Below are 14,067 nucleotides of genomic sequence, written 5' to 3'. Positions count from 1 at the left end.
TGAAAATAAATCACACTTCAATTTGTCTCCATATTTTACTCCATCCCCACTCTTGAAACTTTTGTGTATGCTTGTTTGGCATGCCTGAGTGTGTGGCAAAAGCGGCTGCACAGAAAGTACCCACTGGTGCTGAAAAGGTGAATAGATTGTAGAATAGCCAAAGAAGATGTAGAATTGTTATAAAACCTTTAAAATCTCTAAACAATCACAAAGTAGGGCAGTTCATCACAGTTCATCCATTGCAACTGGATTGATGAAAGGTCACTTACACCTGTAGGCTACATTGTATTTGGGAAAAGCAAAAGGTATCAGCATAATGTTATTTATTTATTTATTTTTTTATGTATTTATAAACAAAAACATCTCTGTCAGTTCCATGCCGTTTTCAACAGCTATCAAAACAAAGGTCATTTTGGATGGATGGATTTTTTGTGAATGTTTCTTCTTCTACATAAGATTTTAGTCATCTTTAGTTCATGTAATACTTTATTGTCAATGCACAAATTAAGTAACAGTAGTCTGAAAACGTTATTGGTAATGCACAAATTAAGTAACAGTAGCCTAGTCTGAAACGAAATGCTGTTTTACATCTAACCAGTGGTGCAAATAACTGACATGTCAAATGGGCCTTGATGAAATGCGCCGCTAGACTGTTCATACACATTTTAGCGGGCCAAAGTTGAAGAGCTTTTGTCCGTTATTGTTAGTGCAAATATAGGCTGATTCATGTTCCCTTGCATTGTTTAACTGAGGTCCATGGCTAGTCTGGCTTTCATCAGACCAAGCTCAATCTTTTAAGAAATCAAAAAAAATAAATAGCGGGCAGATCAGGCTGGGTTCACCCAGCCTAGTCCATAGGCACCCGATATTGTTTAATTTTCGATTGAGATATACACGCTCTGGCTATTCTAAATGCATCAGGGAGTTATGACAAAGCGGTAACTAACAAACTAGATCCTAATAGAAAGTTGTTAGCTTCCCTAAGCTACAGGTAGGATTATAAGGTAGGCCTATTGACAACATAAATTGTCAATAGGCTATGCTGGCTAATAACACAAATAAAATCTCCTTTGAAACCAATGGCTTACGCCTTACAGTATCAAAGCGGACTTAAACTGTCATATCGTGGCGAAAAAGTTGTAATAACATTCACGCAGCTCCATGAGTCAAGGAAAGCCGAATGAAGTAGCCACTTCTAAATGGGACCCACTACACAGTAGCTTAAGGTGTTTTGCTAAAGCAGCCATAATGAAATGAAGGGGTCATTGTTTGGATACTTCACACACGTGCTTTTTTAATTTCACAGACTACAACTACCAAGCTGTAATCAAAGCACATCGATTCCCCTCTCACACCCTGCACGCACTTAAAAAACAAAATAAACAGGCGCCTCAGTCTCACGCATGTATAGGCAAAACTGTATCAGACCCGTGTAACGTTGGTAAATCTTCCATTGCACAGAATGATGTTGTAGCACGTGCAATAAATGACAGTCGAAAGATACAAACAGTGCTGCTATACATTTGCTTGGTATAACCGCATTTATAGTTTTCTACAAATGCAACAAATCAAATGCCTCCATCACTCAACCAACGCTTAACGGTAACATTACCTAGGTCCTTATTGATATTACAAGATTAACGCATTACCTGCAGTAAAACCAAGCATGTCCGATAAACATCCTCAGATTTATTTCGGCTTCAAGAAGAAATGGGAATTACACTTCATGTGAACATCGCCCTATCCTTATTAGATGTTAAGCTGCGGTAAATTACAGTCCTTGTATGAAGGCGCCCATTGTTTTTTCCAACCCACTTTTAACTTCCAACAAAACTACGCCTCACTGCAACGATCGCCATCTAGTGGACAAACGACTACTTCCAATACTGAAAATGCAGCCATGATGATGATGATGATGAATATTTATTTTGGCTTTCTTTTAATCCTACTGATTTTCATTTTTTACAGGGGGCAAATCACAAATGAGTGATTATGAGCCAGGTTGATGTGGGCCCTTGAGACCAACATACCATAAAGATTCACAGAGAACTGTGTCTGCCCTACCCTCCTTTCGGGGTCCAGTCCAGCGGGGGCTGCAGATGAAAACTAAAAATGACGGTTCCATGCTATCCATGTGGGGGTACATGCTCACCAAGTTTTGTGTACCCGGTCTTTCAGTGTCCGGGAATCCTTGTTGGTGTAACGTCACTAAATGTACACATAAATTATTTTATTGTAAGGCCCCCATGAACGAAAGTACACAAAACTTGGCATGCATTCAGAGGGTGTCATAATGATCCTACTCTTTTAATTTCGTGCAGTTTTGACCTTGTCAGCCAGAGATATTGAGATGAAAACACCTCATTTTTTGCTTTTAATTTTTAACTAGGTGGGCTATACATGAAATAAGTGGTAATGGGATGGGTTGACATGCCCCCTTAAGACCAACATACAAAAAAGGTGGACCTCCTAGGCCCCACGGTTCTCGAGATATTCACAGAAAACTGTCTCCGCCACCTACAGGCCAGTTGGTGTATAGTAACATAAATTAATTTATTGTGTGGCCCCCCATGAACGGAATTCCACAAAACTTGGCGTGCATACATAGGGTGTCATAATGATCCTACACTTCCAATTTTGTGCAGTTTTGACTATGTTAGGTCACAGATACCTTCAATTACACCACCTCATTTTTACTTTTTGTGTTTAACTAGGTGGCTATACATGAAATGAGTGGTTATGGAATGGGTTGACATGGCCCCTTGAGATCAACATACAAAAAAAATGGTCCTCCTAAACCCCACGGTTTTGAGATATTCACAGAAAACTGTGTCTGCCCTACCCTCCTTCGGGGTCCAATTCAGCGGAGGGGCTACAGATCAAAACGAAAACGATGGTTCCATGCTATCCATGTGGGGTTACATGTCCACCAAGTTTCGTGGTACCCGGTCTTTCAGTGTCGGGAATCATTGACGGAAATTTGGGCATGCGAAAAAAAAAAAAAAAAATCTGACTAAACCTATATGACCGCCGCCCGGCTGTCGGGCGGTCATAATAAAACAAGACACAATTACTATTTCAGTTAAATATCATTATTTCAAACCATGTTAATGGCTATCCTATTCATTTTATGGAAAACAATGTCATTTTTAACTGATCCAAACTTTTGAACAGCATTCTAGGTGGTTGGACTTCCTCCATCAGTCTAACATCTCTCTCTTGTATCTGTTTGTTTACTCAAAGTACTAGTCCACCATTAATAGGGTTCTCTATCTTGTAAAACACGTCTGTCTTTTGCAAACTTGAATTTGCCTCAGATGTTCCTTGATGACCTCTGACCTCTTTGAGGTGCTACGGATGTCATGTTTCAATATGGCCTGCCAATCTAGCGAAAGGCTCAGAAAGTCAATTTTATTCTCCTGCAGTTTTCTGAAGAAGTCTCTCTCATATTCTCCTGCTTGCCTGTCAAGCCTGTCCAATCTGTCAACATTTTATTGAACCTGGCAGCATAGCGATCATGAAACGACTTAAGATAGGATTTACTATGGAAATGAATCTCTTTGTGTTTGAAGATATGTGAGCTTCAAATAGAAGAGAAGCCATCTAATATGGCGCCGCTAATGTGACGAGACATGACATGAAATCAAACCGTTCTCTCACGCCAACGCTTGTATGTTTGCTTGTTTGCTCATTCATTTCTTTTGTCTGTGTGTAACAACAAACACTACCTCTAGCATTATCCCATAGGCATTGATGTGTGTGTGTGTGTGTGTGTGTGTGTGTGTGTGTGTGTGTGTGTGTGTGTGTGTGTGTGTGCGTGTGTGCGTGTGTGCGTGCGTGTGCGTGTGCGCGTGCGTGCGTGTGAGTGTGCGCGTCCGTGCGTGTGAGTGCGTGCATGTGCGTACCATCAAATGCTTGACAGTATCTCTGTGCCTTGCACTCTTCATTTTCTGGCTTTCAGTAAATATTAACCAAAAAGAGAAATTTGCTTGATTTGATTAATTTCCTCTTTAATGTAAGAATGGAACTAGTAGCACTTGGAATCGGAATGTTCCTTTGTTACCATGGAAATGGTGGACGTGTGGCTGGTAGAAACCAAACACCATATGTTCCTCTTTCTCCTGCCTCAGTTTAGTGTCATCCAGTGGTGTTGATTCATTCAAAGCCACCTCAAACAGCCCACTGCTGATATCATCCCGTTAATAACAGAGTTCAGACCGATCATGTGCTCCGGTTGATGTTGACAAATTATCCTGTCTGCCCACATCCACTCAGCCAGACCATTACCAAGCCGCCGACGTCATCTCACCTTTCATTTCATCAATTCATTTCATTTCAGTGGTTTGCATGCTTTTCACTTCCACTGAGCTCCTCACACATAACGTAGTTGAGAAGTGGGTGAGCTGTGAAAACATCTCCTTTGATTGTGTGTGTGTGTGTGTGTGTGTGTGTGTTATATTCTCACATGGTGAGGCTCAATACTGTACTAGTGGGGAAGGACGTGTTTAATAAGAACAAAGAAGTGAAACTCATTCTCTGTCTCATGTGCACTCACACACACACACTCACACACACACACACACACACACACACACACGTACACACATGTGCACACACACACACGTACACACACACACACACACACACACACACACACACACACACACGTACACACACACACACATTACACACACACACACACACACACACACACACACACACACACACGCGACTCACACACACACACGCGCCACACACACACACACACACACACACACACACACACACACACACACACGCACGTACACACACACACACACACACACACACACACACACACTCCACACACACCGTACACACACACACACACACACACACACACACACACATACGCAGCTGGTGAATTTGGGCATAATATTGTGTGTTTTTTTTTTTCCTCATATATATATGATTGCTCCCCAAGGGGAAATTCAAGAACACTGTGCTTCTGTTCTGGATTGATATCAAAACATGATTGTAATGTAGTCTAACAGCTTTCCCATTCTGTCCTTCCTTCCTCCCCCTCTTCTCCTTCCTCCTCCCCCTCTCCTCCCCCCTCCCCTTCCTCCCTTCCCCTCCCCTCCTTCCTCCCCTCCTTCCCTCCCTTCCTCCTTCCTCCCCCTCTTCCTCCTTCCTCCTTCCCTCCCCCCTCTTCTCCTTCCTCCCCCTCTTCTCCTTCCTCCCCCTCTCCTCCTTCCTCCCCCTCTTCTCCTTCCTCCTTCCTCCCCTCTCTCCTTCCTCCCCCTCTTCTCCTTCCTCCCCCTCTCCTCCTTCCTCCCCCCTCTCCTCCTTCCCCCCCCCCCCTCTCCTCCTTCCTCCCCCCCCTCCTTCCTCCTTCCTCCCCCTCTCCTCCTTCCTCCTTCCTCCCCCTCTCATCCTTCCTCCCCTCTCCTCCTTCCTCCTTCCTCCCCCTCTCCTCCTCCTCCTTCCCCCCTCTCCTCCTTCCTCCTTCCTCCCCCTCCCCCTCTCCTCCTTCCTCCCCCCTCCCCCCTCTCCTCCTTCCTCCCCCTCTTCTCCTTCCCCCCCTCTCCTCCTTCCTCCCCCTCTCCTCCTTCCCCCCCCCTCTCCTCCTTCCTTCCATCGCTCCTCCCCCCCTCTCCTCCTTTCTTTTTTTCTCTCCCTCCCTCTCCTCCATCCCTTCTTCCTTCCTCCTCCCTCCTTCCTCCCCCCTCCTGCTTCCTTCCTTAACTACTTTATATTCTTTAGGGAATTATCTCTGTCGTTGCTAATTTGTTTACTTATTAGAAGTTCCCTGTGCTCTCAATCCCTCACCTTTGTGCACAACGCTGGTTGGTCAGTCGTGCAGAACCCACACAGGCCCCCTCCTCCAGCATACACACAAATCTGCCAATCACTTTTCACACTGTACCATGAACACTGGCCACAGTCCACTCCTGTACCTGACTGACCACTCTTTATAGCAAGTGCTCGGGCCCTCCAGTAAGAGGCGCTGTTGCAGTGGCAGACACATTCTCCAGCATGCCTCTCTCGGCCTCCCAGATGGACAGTGTTCTAGAAGCAATGAGGGGGGGAAGAGGGGTCAGAGGTTAAAGGGGACAGGTTATAGGTGAGAGGGCTTCATCGGGGATGTCCAAAGACTCTGATGTGTCTTGAGGGTGGTTGTGTGCTTCGGCAGGCTTAGAACAGGAAGCCCCTGCTTTCACTTTCTACCTCAAGCCACCCCCCGCACCACAGGTGGAACAAGAAGCGGAAGGTGTGTGTGTGTGTGTGTCTGTGTGTGTGTGTGTGTGTGTGTGTGTGTGTGTGTGTGTGTGTGTGTGTGTGTGTGTGTGTGTGCATGCATGGGCAATACTGGTATTTCCCTATTGTTGCTGCGCTGTGTGCTGCGCTGTGATTTGTGTGTGTGTGTGTGTGGCAGAATTGATGGTGATCAAGTGTTAAATGCACATGTGTGCTGCTTGATTGTGCTCAGGTCGACCCAGAGGAATGTGACACACACATAACGATTCTTATGATGTGTCATTTCTGTCTAATTACGATTTAGTACAGGTCACAGGCGTGCTACTGTGTGTCTTCCCTCTCCTGTCTCATTATTCGGTCTAACTATCTCTCTCTCTCTCACACACACACACACACACACACACACACACACACACTCTGTAGTGTGTATGTCCCAGTGAGCTCAGAGCTTTGTGAGTGGAGAAGTCTTAATTACATTAGACTCCTCTGCTCAGGGAGAGAAGGTGCAGCTTCACTGAGGTGGATGAGACACAAAGAGAAAAAAAACAGACAGGTAGCGTGCGTGTGTGCGTGTGTGTGTCGCGTGTGTGTGTGTGCTTGTGTGTGTGCGTGTGTGTGTGTGCGTGTGTGTGTGGCGTGTGCGTGTCTTGCGCGTGTGTGCGCTTGTGTGTGTGTGTGTGTGTGATGTGTGTGTGTGTGTGTCTTGGCGATGCGTGTGTCGCGTGTGTGTGTGTGTCTTGATCGTGTCGTGTCGCGAGAGAGAGTGTGTCTTTTTCTTTCTTTTTTCTGTCTCTCTCTCTCTCTCTCTCTCTCTCTCTCTCTCTCTCTCTCTCTCTCTCTCTCTCTCTCTCTCTCTCTCTCTCTCTCTCTCTTTCTCTCTGTGTGTGCCTGCACCTAAAGGCGGGGGTGTGTATATTAGTGTTGCTTTTTTCTGCAGCTGCTCCAGCCGTCAGCCTTGAAGACTCCATTCATGCGTCTCTCTCTCTCTCTCTCTCTCTCTCTCTCTCTCTCTCTCTCCTTCTCTCAGTCCCTCTCAGTCCATTTCTCTTTCCTCCTCTGTTATCCTTCAACCATTGGTCAGCGATTGGTCCGTTAAATGAATAGATTAGAGTCTGAATTGGTACTGGCCCGTGATGTTGTTTACTCCTGCAAAGTTGTTGTTTATTATTGAGTTCTTGTGGTCAGGGTTTGAGGTGGGAATATGGGGGTAGAAGACTATTTCTGTAAGTTCTATGTACAAATCATTTAATTTATTTCAAACTAGGCCGTGTTCTGCCCACTGGTTTGTATTCAGTTTGATCTGTTCTGTAGGTAATGTACACAGAGGGACCCTGGTCTGCTGTTTTTGTTTTGGCCACTTGAGGGCGCTAAAGCAAAGGCCAGGGGGTTACTGAAGATGCAAACATACCAGGGTTTTAAGTTTTTTGCCTCTGCTAGGCAAATCCTTTTGAATCCCTGTTGCATTCTCACACACACACACACACACACACACACACACACACACACACACACACACACACACACACACACACAGAGTTACATTTATGCACATAGTTATACTTAGTTTTTTTTATGATGCTATTTCTCTCTGTGTCTGTGTGTAGATCACGTTCCGTTTCCCGGCGGCGTGGTTGTCCATGTTTGACGCGGTGCTGATCCTGCTGCTGATCCCGCTGAAGGATAAGCTGGTGGACCCCGTGCTGCGGCGCCGTGGACTCCTGCCCTCCTCGCTCAAGCGCATCGCCGTCGGCATGTTCTTCGTCATGTGCTCCGCTGTCGCTGCTGGTGAGACACACAGACACACACACACACACACAAGCACATCCACTCGGACACACACCTCGTTCTCACACCGGACTCTCACGCACGCTCTTAAATGCAAGGAAGCGATCAAGCGTGTCGCCATCACCATGTTTCTCGCCATGTGCTCCGGCGATTCTGTCGGGGGGGAAAACAGACACACACACACACACACACACACACACACTTGTTCTCACACCTGACTTACACACACTCTTAAGTGCAAGTAAACCCTCTTCGCTCAAGCGTGTCGCCGCTGGTGTGTGCTTTGTCTTCTGCTCCCTCGTCGCTGCTGGTGAGAAGGACACACACTCACACACACACACACACACACACACACACAGACCTTATTCTCTGACTCTCGCACACATTCACACATATTCTTGTACACACTCACACACATTCTTCTACATAAGGCAGAGCTCCTCACTCAGGCACATGGCCCTCGGTGTGCGCTTTATCCTGTGCTCTGCTCTCACTGCTGCTACACACACACACACACACACACACACACACACACACACACAGTCAAGCAGACTCACGCTGTGTCCTTCGCTGTCATATCACACTGAATACCCACCTTCAAACCAGCAGGTGGGATGATTGATGTTTAGAGTGTGTTTGTGTTCACATGTTTGTGTGTAAGCATTTATGTGTGTGTGTGTGTATGTGTTTGTGTGTGTGTGTGTGTTTGAGAGTGAGATTGGTGTTCCCCTTCTCGACTCTCAGTGGCGTTCTTTCTTTCAGTTTGATGATCAGCATTCACATCATCATTTTTGCTGTGTGTGTGTGCGTGTGTGTGTGCGCGTCCGTGTGTTGTGAGAGGGAGATGGGAACTTCAAGTGTGTGTTCTCAGTAAGTCATCTGTGTCCTACACACAAGGTTCAAGGCGTTGTGTGCTGTATAGATCACACTGCATGTCTTTAGCTCTCTTTTATCCTCTCTGTGTGTCACGTGTGTGTCATGTGTCACGTGTGTGTCTGTGTCTGTGTCTGTGTCTGTGCCTGTGTCTGTGCCTGTGTCTGTCTTTCACTCACTCACTGACTCATATATACACACACACAAAGACGGATACTATCACTTAGTGTTTTAAATGAGCTCACACACTTCATAGTGAGAGACACAAGGACACACACACACACACACACACACACACACACACACACACACCAAGAGTTGTGTAACCCACAGGCCTTCTTCTGGTGTGCCTGCTAGGCCTCACTCACCCCTCTATATCACAGCTTTGTTCATTTATTGTCATGCTTACACACACACACACACACACACACACACACACACACACATACTTTCACACCTTTGCTTGACTGAGGATGGTGAAGATAGATAGATAGATAGATAGATAGATAGATAGATAGATAGATAGATACTTTATTGATCCCCAGGGGAAATTCAAGGTCTCAGCAGCATACAGACAACACATACACATTCTTTAACAGCAGAAAAGTATATAATATAAAAACACAACAGTAGAAGATAAAGAATATACTAAATATACTAAAATACAAATTATACTAACTAACACTTAATCTAAATAAATTCTAAAAACAGTATCCACATAGTGGTGATTGATTAATCAGAGGCGCAATGACTGAGGCAGGGACTGAGCCTGTGATTCTCTGTGCATAGTAAGGTAAGGTGCTCTAAGGTGCTCTGTGTTAATGAGTGTCACGGTGATAGTGCAATGGTGATAGTGGCCATGGTGATAGTGCAAATGAGTAAGTCCAACAGTGCAACAATGCAGAAATAAAGTCTATATATCTATAGGTATAAGGTATAAGTGTGGCCACAGTTTGTGTGTGTGTGTGTGCGTGTGTGCGTGCATGCGCGCATTAGCTAGTGCTCACAGGGATTACAATTACTGAAGAGGATGTGAAAGGCCTCATTAACTGCTAGGACCCTCATGTGAAGATATGTGTGTGTTCAGTGAAGTTGTGTGTGTGAGTGTGAGTATGTTCTCTGAATGTCCCTGAGTGTCTCTGTGTGTGAGTTTGATTGTGTGTGAGAGAGAGAGAGAGAGAGAGAGTCTGTCTGATGTAGTAGGTGTGTTCTTTGTTGTAAGCGTCAGTCGTGTATAAATAGTCATAGCTTTCTTCCATTGCATGTGTGATGTACATCAAAACTTGTTTCTCACATAGATAGCTTTCAGGAAGTGTGTGTGTGTGTGTGTGTGTGTGTGTGTGTGTGTGTGTGTGTGTGTGTGTATGTGTGTGCGATCAAGAGATCAGAGAATAACAAGTGCCTGAAGGAATGAGCCACCCTTGTAAGATTCAGTTTGATGCTATGCAGACACACACACACTGATGCTATGCAGACACACACACCGTAGTCATCAATAAACCATAACCTACCCAAGGCAGTGTGCTCTTTCCACATCAACATGTCAACAGTCACACACACAATGGTCTGTGTGTGTGTGTGTGTGTGTGTGTGTGTGTTCTCTCTAATGCACTTATTGGCATCTCTTGCCATCCCAGAGTTTAGCAGTGCTGACACGTTACACTGAAACCATTCGTGCCCTCACCTTGAATCAATATAAGCCTTTGTATAATGTGTCTACTTTTCTTCCCCATCATTAAACTCTCTCTCTCACACACACAGGCAGTAATGTGCACACACACATGCAGTAATACACACACACACACACGTAATGCGCACACACACACATGCAGTAATACACACACACACACACACACAAACAATTCACTGAGTCATGCTATTGAGGTGAGAAGAAAGGAGCACAAACATCTCACACCCAAAATAATTCTGTATTCTCACATAATCCCATTAATATAACCTGTGTACATGACTACCTGTGCATGTGTGTGTGTGTGTGCGCGTGTGTTTACTCCTCAATAGCTCATGCTGGGTGCTCATCAGACTGTGAGACCAGTGCAAATTTTGTCTAGGACTCCACTGTGTGTGTGTGTGTGTGTGTGTGTGTGTGTGTGTGTGTGAATATCTGTGTATAGGTATAATCCTCCCATCCTTTTCCATTTATACTGTTGTGCGTTGTGTGAAACTGACTATGTATGTGCGTTGGTTGAGCTGGAGAGAGACAGAGATGGAGAGAGGCGACAAGTGTGTGTGTGTGTGTGTGTGTGTGTGTGTGTGTGTTAGTGTACTCCTGAAATCCATGAAGTGCCCAGCAGGTGGCATGAGGCTAGGCGGTTCATCGGAAGGCCACCTGTGGTCAGCCCGAGGGCAGAACTGCGCCTGCTGTACCCACTCGAGTGCCAACACCACTGCCCTTCATCAACACACACCTCCCAGAAAGCTTCTACTGACTCGCCACTCCCGACCGCTAGCGCGACAATGTGATGTCACGGGAGCGCCGGTAACCATTTATACTCGCGCGTGGTGGTCGCGACACTAGTCACAATATTCTCCTGAATTGGCATTGGCCTCAATGGCAGTAAAAACTACCCTCTGTGATGATACTTCAGACTTCGGTTGCTGCTATTCACAACTACCATCATTACCATCTAGTTTCCAAGGTGTGTGCAGCTAGATAGATAGATAAATAGATAGGTAGATGGGTAGGCAGGCAGGCTACTTTATTCATCCCAAAGGAAGTTTTAGCTAGCTGGCTGGTGCTGAGATGAGTTTGTGTAATTTCCTAAGGTGGAAAGAGATTTTTTTCAGGTCTTAGCAGATATCCTTTGGTTGAAAATAAATATCTTTGTTACCTTTTGCTGGATTATTGGCATTTCCCTGGGTCATCTACATCTCTCTCTGGTAACTTCATTAACTTATCCAGCAAACTATTTAAAAATCACGAACTCTCGCTAGTAACCTAGCCAGGTTAATTTCCCTCTCTTCTCAAACTGACTATTCAAACATCATGCCTGAATGTGGTTGATGTCTGTATAGAGGCACGCATGCTCCCTGATCTTGGCTTCAAGCTCATCCTGCTTGTCGCGCGCATCTGAAAAAAAATCTCCTGTGCACGACCTGCCTGTGCGAGGCTGATTTCTCGTGCGACAGAGGAAATGACGTCACATTGTCGCGCTACAGGTCGGGAGTGGCGAGTACGTAGGACTCTAGACTGTGCCTATTTCTGTGGTATATATCAACTTGTGTGTGTGTGTGTGTATGTGTGTATGTGTGTGCAGGTCTGTAGGTCTGTATCTGTGTGTCATTCAGACATCCTTAGTAGGAATTATTGTATTCCTATCCTATTCTAAAGGAGACATTTGGCGTATTGGAATGCACAGTGGAATGTAGATTCCATTCTAAAGCGTGCCCTTGGTAAAATAGCCTCGCACTGGCATGTCTCCCACAGCCTGCCTTAAGAACAGTGGACTATCCTTTTCTAACACGCCCTGACCTTTGTGAAAGGTCACCACAGAACCCCGGCTGACCTGGCAGTGGCACTATAGTAGTCTGATAGGGAGTACTGATGTGTGGGCGGTGCGAGGGCTGGACAACTGTGTTGTTTGATGTACTTGATGTTCCTTTCCAGTTCGGTTCCACACACACACACACACACACACACACACACACACACACACACACACACACACACACACACACACACACACACACACACTCACACATGCCATAGCCCTCTTCAAAAGCTATACATACATTTATACACATACAGCACACCAGTTCGGTTACACACACACACACACACACACACATACAACACACACACACACACACAATATACACATACAGCACACAGACACACACCACTCTAACAGGCTGTCTTTGCTCCCTCCTGGGCAGGTATCCTGGAGACCATGCGCCTGGACATCATAAGGAGCCGCGGCACCATTGACCAGGTGTTTGGCCACGCCACCTACTACGCCGCCGACTTGCCCATCTGGTGGCAGGTGCCTCAGTACGTCCTCATCGGCATCAGCGAGATCTTCGCCAGCATCGCCGGTAAAGCCCGCGGAGTGGCCTTCACACACAACACACACACACACACAACACACACACACACACAGGTGGGGAGGGCGTCTCGCGCTAGCGATGGGAGGCAAGGGCAGCAGACACCAGGGTCTCACTCATGGACAGGGTAGGATGACCAGCCTGGGAGGGCATCAGCCCTGGGGGAGGAGGGGCATGCACAGTATACACACACAAGGCAGTGCATGTACTAATGTTAGATTCAAGACTCAAGATTGTCTTTATTACATCTCATTAGATAGATATAGATAGATTCTTTCTTTCTTTCTTTCTAATATAATAATTTTACGGGTACCAGTCCGCCGACCGGAAGAAGAAACGGCTGAACAACAATGAAGAAGCGCATAGTTCATAGAATTCAAATTCATGGAGACGGTCAGACTATTTCATTCAGAAAGCAGGGTTCCTGCGGATCCTTAAATAGTCTTAAATACAACTGAATTTTCGAAAGAGAGGTATTAAATGTGCGTATGGGACCGCCAGCGAGTGCAAGAGAGCGAGTGATGTCTCAATCCACTTTCGTGTATTTAAAACGCAATTGTAGAAGTGACTAGGGTATTAGGCTACGGGAGGAAGTGTAGTGGCTGCAGAGTGAAGATGTTTTTCACGGGTGTGGTTAAAGGAGTGAAAACAGTAATAATATAGTAGGCCTATGTACAAAATAATATGCCTGATGTTTTCGTGGTGTAGCTGAGGCCAGAGAGATATACAGGTAGCCTACGTGGAATGAGGAAGCCTACGGTAGAATGAGCGGGAGAAAGAGTGATAGGTTGGCCATACGTTCGAATTTAGGCCGGACATATGGATTTTAAAAGCCCTGTCCGGTCGTCCGGTATAGAATCAAGCCGTGCGCTCATTTGTTCTCCTTTTGGGTTGCGCTTTGGCATCTAAAATAGTTTCTCGGACGCAGCATCGTTTCACAAACTATGGACGCAAAGACTGCTGGTCAAATTATGTGCAGTGCTTCGCAATCAGGAGGAAATACTGTATATGTTAAGTTGATCTGTTTGCATCTTTCCAGCGTGTGTTGCTGGCCTAGCCTAGGGAAGAAAATATCTGTCTAAGTTATAATAGCCTACCTGTAATATC

General features: G+C 45.7%; 1 protein-coding gene across 3 annotated transcripts in view; it reads left to right on the top strand.

Moving 5' to 3' along the window:
* The window catches only part of slc15a4 (solute carrier family 15 member 4), a 67,058-nt gene that overhangs the window by 19,496 nt on the left and 33,495 nt on the right, over nucleotides 1-14,067 (top strand). For all 3 annotated transcript variants that reach the window (XM_048243257.1, XM_048243256.1, XM_048243255.1), the window contains exons 6-7: nucleotides 7,845-8,025; nucleotides 12,793-12,951. In XM_048243257.1, coding sequence (XP_048099214.1) covers nucleotides 7,845-8,025; nucleotides 12,793-12,951 — 340 coding nt within the window. The remainder of the gene's footprint in view (nucleotides 1-7,844; nucleotides 8,026-12,792; nucleotides 12,952-14,067) is intronic.

The sequence above is a fragment of the Alosa alosa genome, chromosome 5, assembly GCF_017589495.1.
Source record: "Alosa alosa isolate M-15738 ecotype Scorff River chromosome 5, AALO_Geno_1.1, whole genome shotgun sequence".
Taxonomy (NCBI): Eukaryota; Metazoa; Chordata; class Actinopteri; order Clupeiformes; family Clupeidae; genus Alosa; species Alosa alosa.
This window is presented reverse-complemented; position numbering and strand designations above follow the sequence as displayed.